Raw genomic sequence first — 22,789 nt, 5'->3', positions numbered from 1 at the left:
TCCATTTAGGAATTTTTAGTATCTAATAAGTCTCTTCTGTAGACAGTCTTGGCCCCGGGAAGAGAGAGACAAATAAGGTTAGGAAGGGCTGAAAATCTCTGGGGCTCAGACAGAACTGTGGAGGACCAAAGCGCGCTTTGAGTCTGAAGACATCGGCTCAAACAAATCGGGGAAGGAAAGTGGAGATGTGACGGCCAAGGGTTAAGGAAGCCTGTGGACAGGTGGATGCTGAGGGAGGGGAATCAATCTGTATCGTGTGAGAAGGATGATCACCGAAGCAGATGAGAATGGACGGGTGCTGGGATCCTGAATCAGAAAAACCTTGGCTTGAGAACTGGCGCTACCACTTCCTGTATCTTGGGCAAAACCACTCGGTTCACAAAGCCACTTCTCACCGCCGGCCAGGAGTAAATAGCGACCCCTTTGCTGCCCTCCTAATGCATGCCAGACACCGCTAAACGTTTCACGTGCTCTTGCTCAGACGCAATATTTTAGAAGACAGATTTCATTGTTGCTGTGATAGAGGAGAATGGGAGCGTTAGTGGCGATAGTGCGAAAGCGTAACGCCCAGCGTGTAATTAGATGGGGAAAGTCAAACTCGGAGGGTTTAGTATTTACAGCAACGAGAATGGCTAACCTTCAGGAAGGGCTGGGGATTTAGCAATCAGAGAAAACCTGGACAATCTAGCGCAGCCGGTGTGATTGTTCTCAAGTGTTTGGTTTGGGGGCGCCAGGTGGGGCTTTATGGATTGAGAGATCTTTCAGCTGTTGATAATGCCTCCAAGCTACGACTCCCCGTCCCAGCCTTGACTCTGTATTTACAAAGACAAGAGGTCAGTCGACGCCCCGAGAATCCAGGTGGCTCTCTGGCTCCGAGAAGGCGGAGCCCACCGCAGGGCGGGGGGAAGATTGAATTCTTCCATCAAGGCCAAGGACGCCGAAGCTCTCCGTTCCTTTGTAGTTGGGGGAGGCTCCGGGCGCGGGGAAGGAACACCGCCCTCCAGGCACCGCGCGGGAGCCCCGCCCACTTTGCCCCCGGCCCTCCTCCTCGGCCCCGCCCCTCAAGGCTCGCGCGTACTTCTAAGCCCCGCCCTCGTCACATCCGCCAGTTCCGGCCAGGCCCCTACCGAGCTCCTTCTCGCCGCTCAAAGGCACCCTTCCTTCGAAGCCCCGCCCCTCGGAGCCAGTCCTCGCCCCAAGCCCCGCCCCTCGCGGCCAGACCTCGCCCCTAGCCCCACCCCCTAAGCCCGCCTCGGCCCTCCTCCTCGGTCCCGCCCCTCAAGGCTCGCGCGTTCCTCTAAGCCCCGCCCCCGCCACATCCGTCCGTCCTTGCCAGGCCCCTACCGAGCTCCTTCTCGCCGCTCGAAGGCACCCTTCCTTCGAAGCCCCGCCCCTCCCGGCCAGGCCTTGCCCCAAGCCCCGCCCCCTAGATACCACCCCGCCCCTCGCAGTCCCGGGCTCCGCTCTGCCGGAGGCGCGGGCTGTGGGGCCCCGCGCCTTTTGTGTGGTGCTTGGGCCGCCGCGCGCGCTTTCCCCTCAGTCTTGGCTCCTGGGCTGAGTTCGCTCGCGCGCGCGCGCACACTAGCACGCTTGCCCGCCTCTCCGTCGACGGTCTCGCAGCCGCCCGCGCCCGCCCGGGAACTGAGCCCCGAGTCTCGGGCGGGCGCGCGCGCTCCCCCCCGGTCGGCGGGACCTGGACGGCGCTCGCCCCTTCCCCTTTTCTCCCTTCCCCCCAACCCCTGGCGGCGCGCGCACACGGCGGCCCGGGCACGCGCCCGCCAAGATGGCAGGGGCCGGGGCCCGGCTGTCAGGCGCCGCCGCCTCAGCCCGTCCCCGCAGCTAGCGGCCCTGACGCCCGCCCCGAGAAGATGAGCCCCCGCTGCCCCCCGCAGCCCAGCGAGACGCGGAGCCGCCGCGCCCGGGGCCGGCTGCCCCGCTAACGCCCCGCGCCCCGCGCCGCGCCCCCCGGCCCGCGCGCCCGCCCGCCCCGGCAGCGACAATGAGGTGAGTCTGGCGGGCGCGTGGGGAGGCCGGGCGGGCGGCGTGCGGAGCGCGGGGAGGGCCTCAGGAGCACCGGGGGTGGGGGGACTTTGGGGACGCTGGGAGGGTCTGGGGGAGTCGGCGCGGGCGGCGCCCACCTGTGCAGCTCGCGGGAGGCACTCGCGGGGGGCTGGCGGCCGGGTGGAGAGACGACCCCGCGGGCGTGTGTGGCCGCGCCGGGCCCCGAGCAGCCCCCCTCCTCTGGCCGCCCTCCCCCGGACTCCGTCCCCTCGGCCTCAGCAGCCCTGTGCCGCTGCCCCGAGCTCGCACGTTAAGGGGTCGTGTCCTTCCACCTGGAGCTGCTCGCCTGACTCTGCTCCCTTTTTCTCGTCCCCATTTCCTTTCTTCTTGCACGCCACTCGAGTGCAAGACCCACAACGTACCTTTCTATGGTTCATTACCCAGCCAGGGGGGATTGATGGTTATCAGTTCGAGAAAAAAACATTGCCAGCACCAGGAACTCGAAATTCTCTCTCTCCAGAGGTCACCCAATCCTGACTTTTGCAGATAATCACTTCCTTGCCTTTTGTCTTTGTAATTTTACCTTCCAAACATATATCCCGTAAACACTATAGTGTCTTTAATTTTTGCCCGTTTTGTGATCTTTATATAAATGAAATACTCATACAGTGTATATTCTTTTGTGTGTCCGGCTTCTTTCACTCAAGATGTTTCTGAAATTCATCCATTACCTCCTAACTGTTGCTCATTTTTATTAATCTGTCGTATTACATTATATGAAGATACTGCATCTTAACCAATCCGCTACTTGAGGACATTTGTTTCTAACACGTTAGCCGCTCAGTTGCCTCCGACTCTTTGCGATTCTATGGACTGTAGCCCTCCAGGCTCCTCTGTTTTTGGGATTCTCCAGGCATATGTACCGGAGTGGCTTGCCATTCCCTTCTCCAGCAGATCTTCCCCACCCAGGAATCAAACCTGGGTCTCCTGCATTGTAGGCAGATTCTTTACCGTCTGAGCAGTAGAACTTCTAGGTCAAAAGATACCTGTATCTTCCAACTTTAAGAGGTAACACCAAATTTCTGAAGTGCCTGTACCAGTTTACACTCCTTCCAGCAAGTGTATGAGAGTTCTGCTTTGCTTCCTTGCCAACATGTGGTATTGTCAGTCTTGAATTTTAGCCATCCTAGTGATTGTGCAGGCAGCCTGGTGAGGTATCCCACTGTGGTTTTAGATTATGGTTTCTTGCAGATTGATGAGGCTGAACATCTTTTTATGTTTACTTGATATCTTCTTTTATGAAGTATCTGTTCAGAAGTTTTTGTTTGGGGTTTACACATCTTTTTCTTCCTAATTTGTGGGAGTTTTCTGCCAAAGTCAAGAAGATAGTTTCCTATAACATCTTACTGCCCTGCCTTTCAAAGTAAGATCCACAGTCCACTTGGAAGTGACTTTTGTATAACTTGTGAAAAGGGGGTCAACTTTTTTTATTTTTACCAGAACCATTTATTCAGCACTGTTTATGAAGAAATGTCATCTTTTCCCCATCGCTCTGCTGTGCCACCTTTGTCATCTTCCAATCTTCCATTTGGAATCATTTCTTTCCATCTGAGGAATTCCCTTTAGAATTTCTTTAGTGCAGGTCTGCAGGTGACAGATTCTTAGTGTTCACAGATTTCATTATTTATTCTTCATTGAAAAAGATCTCTTGAGATATCATTCCCATATCCTAAAATATACCCATTTAAAGTATACAGTTGGGTGATTTTTAGTATTTTCATACACACACACTTGCAGTATTTTCGAAGACTTATGAAACCATTGCCACAGTCTAATTTTAGAACAGGTTCCTCCATTTTAGAAGGGTCTTTTCAGTAGTTGCAAAATTCTTGGTTTACCATTATTTTCTTTTAACACTTTAAAGATACCTCATCGTTTCCAAAGATTGTTTCTGTTGAGAAGTCATTTGTCGTTCTTTGAAAGTAATATTTTTCTCTGACCATTTAAATTTTTAAAAAACTTACTTATTTAAAAAAATTTATTTGGCTTTACTGGGTCTTAGCTGAGGCACATGGGATCTTTGATCTTCATTGCAGCATGCAGGACTCTTAGTTGTGGCATATGGGATCCAGTTCTCTGACCAGAGATCAAACCTGGGCACCCTGCATTGGGAGCATGGAGTCTTAGCCACTGGACCACCTAGGAAGTTCATCTGGCTGCTTTTGATATGTTCTCTGTCTTTGGTTTTCAACAGTATTTTTTGTGCTGTATGGATTTTTTTTTTTTTTTAAAGAGTAACATAACTTAGGGCTTCTTGAATCTTTGGCTTCGTGTCTTTCATTCATTTTGGAAGTCTTGTGCCAGGAGGACTTCATATATTGCTTCTCTTCCATTCTCTCTCACCTTTCCTTCTAGCACTACAATCATACGCGTTAGGCTATTTCACTGTATCTTCTGTGTCTCTTAACCTTCCTTCTTTGTTTGCTGTCTCTTTCCTTCATTCTGGATCTCCCCTCACTTATCTTCCCTATCACTTGAGTTTTTAATTTCAGTTATTATATGGTTTTTGGTTCTTTAATTTCCATTTGGCTTTCTTTTTAGTTTCTTTGTATAGTTTCCAGCTATCTGCCAAAATTATCAGTATTGTCTTTCATCTCCTTGAATATAGTATGTGTAATTCTTGAAGTTTGTCCCATTATGGCAGTTATTTGTAAGTCATTTCCAACGTCTGTTTTCCTTGTCTTTCATTCATTTTGTCTTGTCTCCTTATGTGTCTAATTGTTTTTGCTTTTTAATTTGTTTTGTTTTGATTCTGCTGGACATCGAATTTGCAAAATTGTAGAAAGTAATTTGCCCAAGATGGTGTTTTTCTCTTTCAAAGATAAGTCACATTTGCTTTTGCCAGACAAATGGGGCACTCTAACCTGGAGTCACTTTGGTGCAGTCTCCAGGATTGGGGTGTTTCTACCTGTCCTGTTGACCTTTAGTGCTGGTGTTCATCGCTTCTCTAGCCCTGTTATCCCCCAACCCAGCGCCGTGCTTTTAGGGTTCCCCCTGGAGTTGGCAAACACCCCCAGGGAGAAGTAGCCCCAAGCACTGATCTCATCTCCCTGAGCATCTGACCTCCCTTCTTCCTTCAGGCCTCCAGGCAGACTTGCATTTTATTTTCCCCCTGCTTTTCTAGTTCTTTCCAGCTGGAGGATTGTTCTGATTTACTAAGTTCTTGTTTACTGGACGTGAAAGTCTCTGATGTGGTGGTGCTGGTAGTAAAGGACCCGCCTGCCAATGAGGAGAACTGAGAGAATCGAGTCCAGTCCCTGGAGCGGGAAGATCCCTGGAGGAGGAAATGGCAGCCCACTCCAGTATTCTTGCCTGGAGAATTCCATGGACAGAGGAGCCTGGTGGGCTGCAGTCCATGGGGTTGCAGAGTCAGACGTGACTGGAGAAACTTAGCACACACGCAAAAAGCCCCTGATATCAGGGGCAGTTTGAATCAACATTCAGTTTTGGAGGAGACTTAAGCTGTCAGGTTACAGAAGCTGTGGAGAATAACACCATGTATTTTCTTGTGTTATAACTATATTAGAGCATTTCAGTTTGTGAGATGCACTTAGAATCAAGGTAGCTTTAAGCATAAATCTTTATTTCCTTTTAGCAAGTAATTAATGGGAAAAATGTCAGATCATTACTGTAAAGCAAAGGAAGCAATTGCTTTTTCTCCCTTTGAAGTTATTTCTTTTTTCTGTCTTGATTTCCTTCGTTGTTTGTTTGATAAATCCGCATGACTAGAACATTTTATTTTTTGATCTATAATAGAATTCTCACATCCCATTTTGGGGGATCAGATGACAAGTCATGGATATAGAAATGAAAGTTTTTAAATACTTTTTCCAAAATGAGTCATCCAGTTACCCTTTTTCTTTATGGATGTTTTTTTTTCTTTTAAAATGCTGCTAACAGTTTCACATGGTTTTGTGGTGCAGACTGTTTGTAGGTAAACATCTATACGTGTATATTTACATGTACCTAAAATACTAGGCTTTTGCAAATGGATCTAAATGAGTCGAGGGGGGTCTTTTCATTGTCTTTCTTGTCAACTCATTTAATTTAGATATTTATAAGCAGTATGGCTCATCTGTGAAAATCCTTTTGTTTAATGTGGAAATTTTTTAAATGAAAATGTCATATTTTTCTTGCTAGATAATCTCATGGGAGTGCATAGATTGAAAAGGGTCAGAAATGAAACCTCCGAACTGACCCTCTCCAGGAGTATCTTAGAAAGGCGTAGGGCTGGAGATGCATTCTAACAAACAAACTGAACATCTGAGGCACATGTCCATATATTGTAGTAAAAAAACTGTGTTGAATCAGTTGACGTGGATAACTAGGGCTGTGTCTGAGATTTTCTTGGGCTTCCCAGGTGGCACTGCTGGTAGAAACCCGCCTGCCAGTGCAGGAGACGTGAGAGGAGTGGGTTTGACCCTTGGGTCGGGAAGATCCCCTGGAGGAGGGCATGGCAACCCACTGTAGTATAGTATTCTTACCTGGAGAATTCCATGGACAGAGGAGCCTGGCAGGCTACGGTCTCTAGGGTTGCAAAGAGTCAGACACGACTCAAGTGACTTAGTACATTGAGTTTTAATTTTCTAGACTGTTGCCTGAATTCTTATTTCTTTTTTTCTAACAGACCTTATGTATTCTCATATCTTTATTCAGAAATCACCTTTGGAGGCCTTACCGTTGTCTGGTACTGGTTTAGATGGAAAGAAGGAACCAAACCTCCTCCCCCAAGTAGGCCCCATCCCTAAAAGATTTACAGACCCTTATAGAGGCCTGGCGTGCTGTGACTCATGGGGTCGCAAAGAGTCGGACATGACTGAGTGACTGAACTGACTGACTGATAGACCCCTTTCCGAATCCTTTTTCTACTTAAAAACAAAAAATACCCACATATAGAGTATACAAAATATTTCTGTTTGTATACTTTAATCATTTATCTCTTGGGAAGATTCTCTTCTGTGAACATTTTCCCTACCTGCCTTTTATCTTTTATAGAAGTTTAAGATTTTTTTATGTTATTAAGTCATTTTGTTTGGAATTTTTCTGTCTTTCTTACCTTTAAGATAGCATTTGTCTAGAACTTTGGTAAATATTAAGTTGTTTTCTGTTTTATATATAAAATTTCGAGAAAGTGTATTCTTCAAATTGTCTGGAATGTGACGTAAAGATTAAAACTACATTTGTTCTTCAGAATTGCTGATCAGATACTTGATTATGTCAGTAGATATGTGGCAGAGATACCAGCAATGTTGAACGGCAGTACAAACATGTGGATCCCCAAATCCACTCCAGCGTGCGTGGTAACGTTTTAAGGAGCATTACCTTCAGTGCTCAGACGTGTATATATCTGTGTGTGTGTCCCTGCCAGTGCCAGCCGTGTGTGTGTGTGTGTGTGTGTGTGTGTGTGTGTGTGTGTGTGTGTGTGTAAGGCATGGTCAGCCTCCCATCACCAGGGCCAGCTGTGTGTGTGTGTGTTGGTCAGGCTCCCATCTCACAGGTCTGGTTATAAGCCAGGGAACTGTCTCCTCTGGGCCAAGGGCACTGTATCCGTTTGGAGTTCTGCAGAATGCAGTGCGATTATAGGGTACAGCGTGCGCAACCCAGGCACAAACATGGCCTTCGTATCACAGTGAGTCTGCACTGGCTAACACGTTGGAGTCCAGGTACATCTCTGAGCTTGTTGCTGCGGAATAGACAGGAGCACACCTCCAGGCGTCTTTGGAAGTCGTCTCGGGAGATCAGCTGTGGAGCTGTGGTGCCTCTGTGTGTGTATCTTTGGCTCTTCTCTCTTGTCCTGTCTGCTTATTTTTAGACCTGTGTCATTACCATATTTATCTTGTGGGTGATTTTGTTTGTTTGTTTGTCTTACCATTTACATTTTGGCTGTGCAGCAGGTGAGATCTTACTTCCCCTATCAGGAATCGAGCTCGTGCCCCCTGCAGTGGAAACTCGGAGTCTTCACCACTGCACTGCCAGGGAAGTCCCTGAGTGGTGATTTTTAATATAAGCAACATCATCTCTGTATTGAAGCAATGTCGTTTTGAATTTTGCTGGTTTGGTAGTTTTGTTTGTATCTGGTCACATAAATATAAGAAATTTTCAACTTAGTTTTTTAAGTTGCACCTGAACAAGCTACATGAAAATAAATTAAACCAGCATTGTTTCACAGGAAGATTTTTTTTTCCCTTTAAAGGAAATCTGTCTTCTACCAAGTTTGAACCTTGCAGTGGACTGTGATTTTGATGACTGTTAGTTGTTAAGTGAAAATCACAAATGCTTGAGTAGTGCAATAACATCTTAAAGAAGAGGCCCTCCAGCTGACGTCAGGGTGAGGTGGGAAGGGCAGTGGTCCCCTCAGCAAACAGCTGTTTCCCTTTCCCAACCTGAATGGAGAAGACCTTATAGAAATGACTTCTATCAGCAGTTCTCATTTTTTTCTGGTTTAAGTGGGACTTCCCTGGTGGTGTAGTGGTTGAGACTCTGCGTTCACAATGCAGGGCGCCCGGGTTCAATCTCTGATCAGGGAACTAGATCCCATATACCACATGCTAAGACCCAGCACAGCCAAATAAATAAATATATTTTTTAAACGCAATTATATTGAATGTGGAGAATTTGAAAACACAGAAAGTGTAAAGAAGGCAAAGTCAGCATTGATCCTACTATTGAAGGAAGGATAACCCATTAAACATGAGGGTATAGTTCCTTTATCTTTTCCATGTGTGAGAGTGACATTTTCACAAAATTGATAATGTACTATGTATTTGTATTGGGCGTTTTTGCATTCGACGTGTATGCATTTCCCTTTTGTTATTAATGTTCTTTGAAAACATGTAAAATGGCTGAATAATACTGTATCAGATGAATAATGAACAATGTGTTCATTATCTGAATAATGTATCAGATGATATACCATAGGTTATTGACCAGTACCCCGAGTTTGGGACAGTTGACTTCTGTTTAGAATAGCATCATTGTAAACAACATGATAATGACCACATGGAAGGCTTAGAGCATCTCTGCTGATTTCCTTAAAATAAGGTGGCAAAATAGTATTACTGGCACCAAAGTCTGTTGATATATTTTATCATAATGTAAGCTTTAAGCAAGAAAGAGAGAAAGATAATGTTAATGAAAGGAACTTTATTCCTCGTCTTAACTTGGAGGTTCCTCTCCCAAAAAGTTTAAGGATTAGAAAAGGAATTAGAAATAAATGATGTGGTTGCACCTGTTCGCCAGTGGGGGGAGCCCTGGTGCCGAGTCCCCTGAAACAGCTGTGTATGAAGGTGGATTGTCTGTCTTTGTCTTTAAGGCTGTGTGAAAGAAGTCTATTCTTGGTTTGGGACTTAAAGTAGGAATGTGAATGAACTTTTTTTTAATATTGATTTAGGCCACGTTTTATCCCTTGTATTCTAAGCAGCCTGGGTTTTAGAGTCTAAAAGACCTGGATTCTGCCCCAGAGCCACTCTTTACCAGCTGACTAACTTTGTGCAAATTACTTAACCTTTATGACCCTCCACTTTTCTCAAATATAAATGAGGATAATCCTGCTTCCTTCTTAGTTTTGCGAGGCTCGAAAAAGAATACATAAAAAGTTCTCAGTGTATGATGTTCAATAAAAGTTAGCTGTTTACCTCCCCCAGCTCACCTTGTTATGTCTGTGAGGAAGGTAAACCCTGGAAGATCTGGGACAATTCTGATTTCAGATATTCTGCCCTTTTGTCAGATTGCTGCCTAACTTATCTACCATAGGTGATAATTTTTTTGGTTTAGAAACCACAGTTGCTATTGATACTTCAGTTTCTAAAAATGATTCAGGGACATTCTCTATAAAAGACACAAAATAGAACTACTGAAATAAAGACAAAACAGGCATATTGTTTTGGGGTAGAGAAGGTGATTGTACTAAGAAAATGTAGACGACGAAACAGTTACTGCGGTTGAGCAGTTGACTGTGAAATTCACGGAAGTGGTGGCAGAAGGGACAGTGGGAGCCGATGGGACGCGTGTGCTGAGTGTCTTAGAGGAAGTGGCACCGTCCCTTACAGGGGCCGGTTTTGGAAGCCTCTTACCTTCTCCAGTCCTTCCCCTTGTCGTGTGTTTGCCCTGGGCGCGCGCTCCGTAAAGCGCCCAGCACCTCACACTCTGGGCGCTGCGCTCCATCCTGGGCTCTCTGTGGAGCTCTGTCTGCCGCTCTCATCTAGTTTCCATACTCTCTCACAGGATCCTTAAATCAGCAGAGGTCTGATGGACCAGCTCACGAGTTGACCTGAGTTCAGCTACTTCCTTTTCCTCTTCACCTTGCTCAGCGCCTAGCCTTCAAATCTTATTGAAATGTCACCTCCTCAGGGAGGCAGTCCTCGACCCCTCCCCTGACGGAGGGCTCTTTATTGTTCGCTCTGTGTGATTCCATGTTTCCTCTGCTGTTACTCTTTATGATTATTATACTTCCCTTTTCCAGCCTGCGCCTCACAGACAGTTACACCTACTTCCATCTCTGTTGGGTCCCGAGAGCCTCTCGCTGTGCCTGGTGCTTGGCAGATGCTTGATGAACATCGATGCTGCCACTTGGACCCCGAATGGGCAGTAAATCGTGACACTCATTCTGCCTCATCATGGTCCTTCCAGGTGCAGCATTCCAGGCAGCTCCCAAATGGGAGATGCCAGTACTGAAGATGGAAACTTTCATTATGGGCTCAGTGAATTACTGAGGTGACGGCGCTGTCATCTGCTGTTTCCACACCACCGCCAGGAGACAGGGTTTGTTTACTGATGTGTGGATGGCTTCTTTTTTCCTGGTTTTTTCTTTGTAAGGACATTGTACACTGTAACTCTGCCTGCCCCTGGTGTTTCTCAAACTTTAATGGGCGTAGAAACCACCGTGTGTCCTTCCAAAACGCAGACCCCAGGCCCCATTGCTGGGGATGGAGGAATGCTTTTCATAAGCGTTTTTTTTCTCTTTCTATTAATAGAATCTACGTGTTAAAGCAGCTTTAGACTTATGGAAAAACTAAGCAGATAGAACAGATAGTACAGAGAGTTCCCATTCACGTATCTCCACTGGTGCCGTTTCCACTGTTAACATCTTACATGGTGCATTTGTTGTATTTAGTGAACTACTGTTGATAACAGTATTAATAGCTGGAGCCCATAGTTGTTTGTTTGACCTAATGTCCTTTTTCTGTTCCATGGTCTCATCCAGAATACCACGTTACATTTAGTTCTTAAATCTCCTTAGGCTCCTCTGTTACGGTAATTTTTCAGATGATCTTGGCTATTTTGAGATGTCCTTACTTAGGTATGTTGCAGGATGCCCTTCTGTTGGAATTTGTCTCGTGTTTCCCTCGTGGTTGGCCTGGGGTTGTTAGTTTGGACAGGAAGATCACGGAGAAAGTGACGTTCCGTCCCACGTTGCAGAGGGTGCATACCTGCAGTGCGCTTTATCACTGTGGACGTTGACCTTGATCACCTGGCCGAAGCGGTGTTCATCAGGTTTCGTCCTTGTGGAGTTACTCTTTCACTCCGCTTTTCATACTGTCGTCTTTTCAAAACAGTGCTTGTTCATGTTGTTGTCCAGTCACTAAGTCGTGTCTGACTCTTTTGCAGCCCCATGGACTGCAGCCTGCCAGGCTCCTCTGTCCATGGGATTTCCCAGATAAGAATACTGGAGTGGGTTGCCATTTCCTATTCCAGGGGATCGTCCTGACCCAGAGATCGAACCTGCATCTCCTGAATTCTTTACCACTGAGCCACCAGGGAAGCCCAGTACTGTTCGTAGCCCATGCTTAAAGCGTAGGGAATTATGATCCTTCTGATGAATACTTTTTAAATTTTAATAATTAATGTGTATTAGAAAAAAAAATCACTGCATCAAATTAGTGGTATTTTAACTGGGTTCTCTAGAAAACTACCTAAGGTGAAGGCTCATGTGTGTTTGGAGGAGAGAATAGGATTGATATTTGGGGGAAGGAAGGGTGATATATCCATTAGGTACCATCTCCATTTGGCAGAAGAGTGCCCCACATGGCATATATTGCCCTTGCTGCAGCTCTCAGTGGGTCCCGAGAGGGCACACGTGGCAGCTCTCTGGGGCCACAACAGACCCCCCCACCCCCAGGCAGGCGCTGGACACAGGTCAGAGCCTGGACAAAACTGGTTGCCTCAGGGATGGCTGGAATAAAAATAGTTAAGGCTGGAGGAGCTGAAATGATGCAGATGAGATGCTTAACGCATGTGACTTTGCAGGTATTTCTTTTTTCAATATTTTTTTACTTTACTGCCTCTTGATTTTCAGTCATAGCTAGCTAGAAAGTTTTCTATGTCCCCAGGTTGAATTCACCTTTTTTTTTTTTCCTAGTACTTGTATCGCTTCTTTTTTCTTTTCAAACTTTTAAATCTTTGATCCACTTGGAATTAAATATATGGGTTTGAGAGCTAGATCCAATTTTAGCCTTTTCCATCTCGTTTTTCAGTTATCTAAGCATGGCTTATTAAAAATTCCATTTTCTCTCAGTGTTTTTAGATTCTGTCCTTTGTCATATTTAATTAATTTGACCCATTTCTGGAGTTTCTGTTATGTTCCGTTTCGGTTCAGTTCAGTTCCTCAGTCATGTCCATCTCTTTGCGATCCCATGAATTGCAGCACGCCAGGCCTCCCTGTCCATCACCAACTCCCGGAGTTTACTCAAACTCATGTCTGTTGAGTCGGTGATGCCATCCAACCATCTCATCCTCTGTTGTCCGCTTCTCCTCCTGCCCTCAATCTTATTTTTCATTGGTCTGTATTTATTTGTGTGCCAATATCTCATTTGATTAAAGAGGCTCTATTGTGTGTTTTAATATTTAGGAGGGCTAATACACTTTTACTGCTTTAGTGAGTTGATTTTAGAGAAAATGATCAATTAATAGCACGCATGTTAAACAGACAGGACAAAAATCATGGCCAGATAGTGCTTTAACCCAAAGGAAAAAATCCAGAATGGCATGATTCAGGCATCTGAATGCCCCTTGGGACGAGTTCTCACTTAAAATGTGACGTGTGTGGCTTTTGAATATGCATCCGAGGAGGCATCTGTGGGGCTGGAGTCAGTGTGAGGCTCATGTGGAGTCAGTATGGAGTCAGTGTGAGGCTCGGCAGTCAATGTGACCCCTCGGGATAGGACTGTCAGCACAGCCAAGGCACCCTTAACCTCAGCCACCCTCTCTCCAAAGTATGAATGAAGCTGGTTTATTTTGGAGGGTTTTACCTGTAAAAAAATATTCATTTGTCAAACCATAGAAAATTAGATTCAGAAACTTAGAAATTCTCTAAGTCCAGTGGTTTTTAACCCTCACTGGGCATCAGAAACAGTTGAAAAGGCCTTCTTCCCCACCCCCTCTTCCAGTGCCAGGGCCCTGCCTTAGAGAGTCCATTAATCTGAAGTAAAGTGTTTTGTTGTTACTTTATTTAAAATCTCTAAGTATGCAACCAGAGTTGAGAACTGCTGACCTAGTCCTGAGATCAAGACTGGGTGTGGTTTCTTTGAAAGGTAATAAGTGCTGGATCATTGAAAAAGCAAGAGAGTTCCAGAAAAACATATATTTCTGCCTTATTGACTATGCCAAAGCCTTTGACTGTGTGGATCACAATAAACTGTGGAAAATTAGGAAAGAGATGGGAATACCAGACCACCTGACCTGGTATAGGTTTCTTGAGAAACCTATATGCAGGTCAGGAAGCAACAGTTAGGACTGGACATGGATCAACAGACTGGTTCCAAATAGGAAAAGGAGTACATCAAGGCTGTATATTGTCACCCTGCTTATTTAACTTATATGCAGAGTACATCATGAGAAATGCTGGGCTGGAAGATGCACAAGCTGGAATCAAGCTTGCCGGGAGAAATATCAATAACCTCAGGTATGCAGATGACACCACCCTTATGGCAGAAAGTGAAGAGAAACTAAAAAGCCTCTTGATGAAAGTGAAAGTGGAGAGTGAAAAAGTTGGCTTAAAGCTCAACATTCTGAAAACTAAGATCATGGCATCTGGTCCCATCAGTTCATGGGAAATAGACGGGGAAACAGTGTCAGACTTTATTTTTTGGGGCTCCAAAATCACTGCAAACGGTGATTGCAGCCATGAAATTAAAAAATGCTTATTCCTTGGAAGGTAAGTTATGTAACCCTATATGCAAAACAGAAAAAGGGACTCAGATGTATGGAACAGACTTGTGGACTCTGGGAGAAGGCGAGGGTGGGATGTTTCAGGAGAACAGCATTGAAACATGTATATTATCTAGGGTGAAATGGATAACCAGCTCAGGTTGGGTACATGAGACAAGTGCTCGGGCCTGGTGCACTGGGAAGACCCAGAGGGATCGGGTGGAGAGGGAGGTGGGAGGGGGGACTGGGATGGGGAGTACATGTAAATCCATGGCTAATTCATATCAATGTATAACAAAAACTACTGTAATGATGTAAAGTAATTAGCCTCCAACTAATAAAATTAAAAAAAAAAAAAAAAGAAAGTTATGACCAACCTAGATAACATATTAAAAAGCAGAGACATTACTTTGCCAACAAAGGTCCATCTAGTCAAGGCTATGGTTTTTCCAGCGGTCATGTATGGATGTGAGAGTTGGACTGTGAAGAAAGCTGAGTGCTGAAAAATTGATGCTTTTGAACTTTGGTGTTGGAGAAGACTCTTGAGAGTCCCTTGGACTGCAAGGAGATCCAACCAGTCCATCCTAAAGGAGATCAGTCCTGGGTGTTTATTGGAAGGACTGATGCTGAAGCTGAAGCTCAAATACTTTGGCCACCTGATGTGAAGAGCTGACTCATTAGAAAAGACCCTGATTGGGGGCAGGAGGAGAAGGGGACAACAGAGGATGAGATGGCTGGATGGCATTACCACCTCAATGGACATGAGTTTGAGTAAACTCTGGGAGTTGGTGATGGACAGGGAGGCCTGGCATGCAGCGATTCATGGGGTCGCATAGAGTCAGACACGACTGAGCGACTGAGCTGAACTGAATTGAGGTGCTCAGTAAATGTTTGCCAACTAGCGCATGAGCCCCCTATGTCTCAGATGAGAAACAACCCATTTCTCAGACTCCAGAGACCTTGCCTCGGCCATATATATTGTGTGCTTAGTCACTCAGTCGTGTCCGACTCTTTGCAACCCCATGGACTGTAGCCCGCCAGGCTCCTCTATCCATGGGGCTTCTCTAGGCAAGAATACTGCAGCGGGTTGCCATGCCCTCCTCCAGGGGGGTCTTCCCAACCCTGAGATTGAACCCAGGTCTCCCGCATTGCAGGCAGATTCTTTACCGTCTGAGCCAGGGGCGTGAAGCTGAGATTTCTTACTTTTTCACTCTTCTTCACCCATGGTTTCCTCTTCAGTTACAGGCCAAAGTAGGCAAGAGCATTTGCTCTCTTGATTCTCGAGTTCATTTTTATGACCTCAACCCCAGTTCCTCCTGTTCAGTACAGCAGAAACTTGAGAATGAGCCTTAGACTTTGTAGTGAGAGAATTGGACTGTGCTGAAATTTCAGCCTGTGTTCAGTGTCCATCCACCGCTTGGAGGGGATCAGGGAGGGACGGGAGGAGGAGCAAGAGCCCAGGGAACGGCCTTCCTGTGTGTGTTGTGTGTTGGGCTCCAGGTCTAGGGGTTTACAGCTCCTAGGTTCCAGCTGTGTCATTTTTTGAAACAAGCTCCATGCCTCCCATTCCAGCTGTAAGGCCTGTTATAACGATTTTAGATTACAGGGCATGATGAAATGAGTTTTGATTGATGCTTTGTTTTAATTAGGGCTTTATGGTTTTCTGTTAGTCAACAGCAATGCCAGCTCTGTTTTCTCACACTCCAGATTGCTTCATCGCCTGATTTGGTTAGCTCCCTGGGAAAAAACTCAAATTTCAGAACTGTAGAAGTTGTAGAAGTCAACTAGAGAAAACTCCAATTAGATGATGAGTATTTTGTTAGAAAGTTGCCGTCTGGTTCAATTTTGAACAAGGCTTTTGTACTGGATTGGGAGTTCTACTTCTGGCAGTGTTCTGTCAGGTCATTTGGACCGAAGTCCTACTAAGAACAAGACAAATGAAAAGTTGAAAAAGAATTGTCAGTTTGAGGGCATAGGAGAACCACAAGGCAGAAAGAATGTTCAGAGCCAAGGTGTAGGTAGAGGGTTGTCAGGTGGCCCTACGTTCGGCACCGTTTCTTTCCTTGAAGCAATTGTCGGTGCTGAAACTGTCAACTGAGAAGATGATTAGAGCTTTAGGCAGAGTCATGGGACAGGAAGTGTTTTAAAAGTTGCTGAGGAAGGAAAGCCCTAGTAAACGCCCCAGTTTTCCTAAGGACTCTTCTTAGGGACACAACTGAACTGGACACAGACTGGCCCTCTCAGGAGCTGGTGGACTGCTTTGTCTCATCTCTGTATCTAGCTAGGTTAAGGTGACCTCGAGTAGTTTGTGCCTGTGACCTCCCTGTGTGTCAGAACAAAAGCAGATCCTCTAGGAGCCTGGAATAATCTATGCACTTCTCATCTGCAGTGACTGGCATTCAATCAAGAATTATCAGATATATAAGAAGACTTAACCCAAAACGAAGGGGAAACAGACAATAGGAATAGACATAATGAAATAATCAGATTTGGATTTTAAAAGAAATATGATTAGTATATTTAAGGAGCTAAGTTGTGTTTAACCTTTTCTTGTTCACCATGGTCATTTCAGCTTAGAGACTGAGACTCCTGGACAAGAGGGTTTATAGTTTTCAGTGGAGGGCCAGTGTGAACAACTGTGGCTGTGTGTGGCTGCCAGTGTCCTTGGGCATATTTTCATGGTTGTGATCATCGTTGTTTAATCATCTACTATGTAGCTTTGAGGTAAGGACAGGAGAGAAGTTAGAATAATGATCGTAGGCATTTAGATCTTAGAACCGGAAGAACCCCTGGAGGTCAGTATTTGGACTCTTTTGTTTTTATCTTTGAGAGACATGTACATTGTTGAGCTTGGCTTAGGCAGTGTGAACACACATGGATGTTATTTTACATGGTAGAGCTGATGTTAAACACTTTATGAAAACATAATTTCAGTAAATGTGAATACCCTTTTCTTGGCCACGCCACACAGCTTGTGGTATCTTAGGTTTCCCAACCAAGGATCAAACCTGGACCCCAGCAGTCAGAGTACCAAGTTCTAACCATTGGACAGCCAGGCAATTCCCTAAATGTGACTACTTTAAAAATACTTTAGAATTTTAAATTTATTACTGGAGTAAATGTGAGTTTTTTTTTTTTTTTTAAGTATAGACTTCTCATAAATACATGGCTACTCTTATCTATTTTCGTGTAGCATATCTGCTTAAAAATTTACTTGAAAGGTAGATTTTGAGCACTTGAAAGGTACTAGGGATCGGGCAGGTGAGAGTTGGGCCTTGGGTGTTAGTGGGTAGCCGAGAAGGGGAGGGTGGGGCATCCGAGATGAAAGTGCCAGAAAACAGGCATGGCCAACACAGCGCTTATTTATTTGTTTATTTTTTGCATTTGTAATGGGCTTGACTAGGGCCTTTTATCTCCTGTGTTGGTTCTTCTGTTTTGCAGTTCTTTGTACCGGTTTATTATCGCTTGAAGACAGTGGCCTGCAGGATGTCTTTCATTAATTTAGTTTAATGTCCTTGGTTCTTCAAGTTATTCATGATTTATCTCTAATTAGTAGTCCTTTTGAGGGCTTCCCTTTCACTGAGCTCTGACCCACTGACGTCATTAGTAAAAGTCCCTCAGTCATGTCCGACTCTTTGCGACCCCATGAACCATCCATGGAATTCTCCAGGCCAGAGTACTGGAGTGGGTAGCCTTTCCCTTCTCCAGAGGATCTTCCCAGCCCAGGGACCAAACCCAGGTCTCCCGCATTGCAGGTGGATTCTTTACCAGCTGAGCCACAAGGGACATCATTAGCGTTTAAAAATTTAAATTCTCTAACATTAGCCTGAACACTCAAAAATGTTGGGCCTGCACTCAATTGAAACCCTTTAGACAAAACAGAGACACCACACTTGAAGCCTCTGTGCCTGTAAACAGACGAAAATCAAATGTACCCATTGGCACCACATTCTTGTACTAGCTGAGATTTCTGACTGAGCGTCTCTAGGGACTCCCTATCCTAGGAAGGAGGAGAATGCCTCCCTGGGTTTGTGCCAGTATGTAAGTGTAAACAGCACACTGAAGGCAGAGTCCCGGCTAGAAGAGGTCCCCTCGCGGGAGGAGAGAGTGAGGTGCCCTGGATTGTCTGCACCGTGGGTGAGGAGGCAGGCCGTGCAACTGGGGACCACACAGGCGCATAGAATCATTCTCTGAGTCTTATCGAGTTCACTGTGCCGATTGCTGGGCTGTGGGTAGAAGACATGGTGATCCACACATGTAGCTTATCGCCAAGAAGCTAGAGCACAACCTCACACTCAGTGAGTCTAAAACTAGACTCACTACTACTGTCTTTATGAGGAGTTGGTTTTTGACAAAGATGCCAAGACAATTCAATGGGGAAAAACAGCCTTTTCAGCAAATGCTGAGACACCTGATTATCAACATACAGAGGTTGAATCCCCTACTTCCATATACAAAAGTTAACTTTTAGATTATGAACTTAAATGTTGAAACTAAACCATTTCTTTTTAATATGTCTTTATTTACTTGCATGTAATTTTGGCTGTGCTGGGTCTTCATTGCTGCGGGAGGGCTCTCTCCACTCTAGTTGCGGTGCTGGGGCCTCTCGTCGTGGGGGCCTCCACGGATGGCTGAGTCACTGCGGCTTGGGTGCTCCAGAACGCAGGCTCGTCGGTTGCGGCACGTGGACTCGGTTGCCCCTTGGCATGTGGATTCCTCCCAGACCAGTGTCCCTTTCATTGCAAGGCAGATTCTTAACCACTGGACCACCAGGGACGCCTGCTAAAACTGTCTTCTTTTTTTTGGTCATGTTTACATTTTTATGAAGACATAAAATGAAGGTAAAAGCCAAAGCACAAATCTGAAAGTAGGTTTAAGTCAGGCCTTACTTACCTCACCAATCTATAGTTCAGGATTGGAGCATTTCTTTGGGACTTCCTAAAACTTTCTTATAGGAGAAAATATGAGTAAATCTTGAGTCTGGCAATGTTTTTTAGATGTAACACCAAAACACAAGTCATAAAAAAAAAAAATAAACTGGATTTCATCTAAATTAAAACTGTGTGCTGCAAATCATACTGTTAAGAAAGTGAGAAGACAGCTCACAGAATGTAAGAAAGTACCTGATAAAGGATTTACATCTAAAATACACAACGAAGTATTCCAACTCAGTAATAAAAAGACAACCCACCTTAAAGGGGGGCAGATGATTTAAGTGGACACTTCTCCAGAGAAGAGATACACATGGCCAATAAACATGAACAGGTGCTCAGCATGATTAGATACGGGGAAGTACAAACCAGGCCACAGTGAGGTACCGCTGTACTCTCACTGACTCAGAAGGACAGATGAGGGCTTCCCCGGTGGTCCAGGGGTAAAGACTCTGCCTGCCAATGCAGGGACGCAGGTTCCATCCCTGGCCTGGGAAGATTCTGCATGCCTCAGAGCAACTAAGCCTGTAACCTGCAGCTGCTGAGCCCTTGTTCTAGAGCCTGTGCTCAGCAACAAGAGAAGCCTCCGCAATGAGAAGCTCGGGTCCCTCAGTCAAAAGTAGCCCCTGCTCTCTGTAACTAGAGAAGGCCTGCTCGCAACAGTGAAGACCCAGCACAGCCAAAAATGAATTTTTTTTTAATAAAAGGACAGCTAATAACAAATGTTGATGAGGATGTGGGTAATTAATCTTCACACATGGGGTAAGTGTCTGTGTAGATAAATATCGTATTGGAAATCTCAAACACTGCCTGGGGAGAATGTACAGTTGCTTTGGGAAACAGTCTGGTAGTTCTTCAAAATGTTAAAACATAGAGTTTCCGTATGTCTCAGCATTTCCATGTTGAGGCATATACCCAAGAGAAATGAAATGTACCTCCATACAATACTTTACATGAATGTTCATAGGAGATTTATTTGGGTAGGCAAACAGTGAAAACAACCCAGAAGTCTACGTCCTTATTAATGGATCAATAGAATGTGGTACAGTGGGATATTATTCAGCAATAAAAAAGGAACGAGGTGCCCATACTCATAAAACATGGGTGAACCTTGAGAATATTATGCTGAGCGAAAGAAGCCAGTTACAGAAGACCACACACTGTATGACCGCATTTATATGAAATGTCCAGAAGAGGCAAGTTTGCAGGAACAGGAAGTAGGTTAGTAGGTGCCGAGGTTAAGGGTGAGAATGGGGAGTGGCTGCTGATGGGCATGCGGTTTTTGTTTGGGGGGTGGTAAAAGCATTGTAAAATTAGATTGCAGGGATGGTCACACTGCCTTGTAAATATACTAAACAGTCATTGAATTGTGTGCTTTAAATGGGTTACTTCTATGGAATAAAAATCTCTTTCTAAATAAATCTGCTAAAAACAAAACAAAACAAAACTGAACGCACTGCTCTCCTTCCCAGACTTTTCTTCCAGAACCCCCATTCTCAGTGAGCTGTGAGCTGTGGCCCAAACTGAAACCTGGAGGCTTGATGGAATCATTCATTCCCTCCCCCCAGATCCAGGTGGATGTGTCATTATCATTTCTTCTTCCTTAAACCCTCTTTTGTCTGTTCGCTTTTCTCCAGAGCTGTGATACTGACATAAATAGGTCTTCATCATTATTAAAGTGCCATAGTCACATTCCACTTTCCTTCTTTACCTCTTTAACTGTCTCTTTGGTATTTTGTTAAATTGTCAATACTCAACTCTGAGTTAATATTCTCTTCCTAAGTTTCTTCAGAATGTTTCTGTGTCTTTCTGGATAAAGTTATAACTTCTTAGCACAGTTCATAAGTCTTGGAAGAACGAGGCTCTCTCTGCCTCTTCATATTGGTTTCCTCTGTTCTCCATGTTTATAAGGAACCTGCCCTCTCATGTTCTTTGTATGTGACAGTCCTTCTGATTATAATGCCAGTTTCAAGTGGTCTGCCGGCCCATGTGGCACAGCACAGATTATGGAATCTCCATGATTGCATCATAAGCACTCACTAAATGAGTGAATCCTCACTCAGTAAATGTTTCTTGAGTGAATGAATGCGCTCAGAGCCATTATCTGTGACAGGAATTCACCCAGCGTCTGCTCTGACAATGTTGGTGGCTAGGTGTTCCCTGGGTTATTAGGTTACTGGCCCAGCCCTCGGCGTGTCTCCCTTCTTACCTCCAGTGTGTATTTGCTTCTCTGAAAGACGTCTACTAACTGACCCACGTCCTGCATCGCCCATCACAGCACGCAGGTTACTAGGCTGTGGCGGCCGTTTCCGGACTTTGGCCCGGGTGAAACGCCTTGCCCTCGAGCCGTGTGGGACAGACTCTGGTTTGTCGGTGGTTCTCACGCATTGTTGACTCCAGCGATGAGGTGGCTGTGGTGAGACCAGTGCAGAGTTCCGGGCTTTACCAGCTCTCTCTCTGACAGGCATGTTTCAGGTTGTGCAGCCCTGACTGCCGTGAGTTTCGGAATGTGGCACAAGTCCAATGAGGAAGCAGCAGCAGCCTGAGAGAGTTATTCACAGAAAGTACGTTGAATAAGCTTAAGATTCAAGCTTTTTTTGGAGGGGAGCATTTTCTGTCACTGAGTTTGTGGCAAGTAAATTCTTGTCTGAAAGTATTTCTTGCTTCACTGCTATTAAGGCACCTCTGTTTTTAAATCACAAAAATAGTTGATCATAGTAGAAAATTTAAAGGCAATGGGTCAGCAAAAATAAGAGGAAAAGCAGTCTCATCACGTCACCCAGGAGGGTTACTGTCGACTTTCTGCTCTGGGTCCTTTTCTCTTGACCACACGTTGAAAAAAGATGTATATCTTGTGGATTTGTTCTGTGCATACAGCTTTGTAGTCTTTTTTATTTACTAGTGCATCCTGTTTAATGGCATACTTGTGTTGTGAAATATTCTAGAGCTTAGCTTTTTTCAACATTTTATTATGAAAATTTTCAGACTTCAAAAAATCAAATTATCCAGTAAAAGCATATATTCCTACCACCATTCCACTATATGAGCTTTGTCACTTCTCCATCCATTTACCCAGCTATCTTCCTGTCCGTCACATTATTTCTTTCAGAAGAGTTTATCTTGTAACACTTTGTTAGTATTTTGTTAACTGGAGGTATCTAGATTATCTAACCAGTCCTCACTGTTGGATATTTAGGTTCTTCTCCATTTATATTATGGTTGTTCTCTCATTGTTGAGTTTTGAGATTTCTGGGTATAAGCCAGAAATCTCCCTTCTGGTTACTCATTCTGAATATAAGCCATTTATCAGCTCTGTGATTTCCCCCGTCTGTAGCTTGCCCTTTCATCTTCTTGGTGGTGTCTTGAAGCATGTACGTCTTTTATTTGGATGAAGTCCAGCCCACCAACACTTTCTTCTCTGATCCTTCTCTGCCCAACTCAAGATCTGGGAGATTTTCACCTATGTTTTCCTCTAGAAGTTTATAGTTTTAACTCTTACACTAGGTCTGTGACCCACTTAGGGATCTGTGAGGTAATTCTTAAGTGTTGTATGAAGGTAAGGGTCTCTGTTCATTTTTTATACTGATTCTCCATTGTTTTTTCACTGTCTGTTGGAAAGACTGTCCTCTCCCTGTTCAGTTGCCATAGCACCT

General features: G+C 44.9%; 1 protein-coding gene across 1 annotated transcript in view; it reads left to right on the top strand.

The window, feature by feature from the left end:
- The first annotated feature begins 1,457 nt into the window (after positions 1 to 1,457).
- The window catches only part of EVL (Enah/Vasp-like), a 143,057-nt gene continuing 121,725 nt past the window's right edge, over positions 1,458 to 22,789 (top strand). The window contains exon 1 of the mRNA XM_070477842.1: positions 1,458 to 2,004. Coding sequence (XP_070333943.1) covers positions 2,000 to 2,004 — 5 coding nt within the window. The 5' untranslated portion in view covers positions 1,458 to 1,999. The remainder of the gene's footprint in view (positions 2,005 to 22,789) is intronic.

This window comes from Odocoileus virginianus, chromosome 16 (assembly GCF_023699985.2).
Source record: "Odocoileus virginianus isolate 20LAN1187 ecotype Illinois chromosome 16, Ovbor_1.2, whole genome shotgun sequence".
In the NCBI taxonomy this organism is placed as follows: Eukaryota; Metazoa; Chordata; class Mammalia; order Artiodactyla; family Cervidae; genus Odocoileus; species Odocoileus virginianus.
This window is presented reverse-complemented; position numbering and strand designations above follow the sequence as displayed.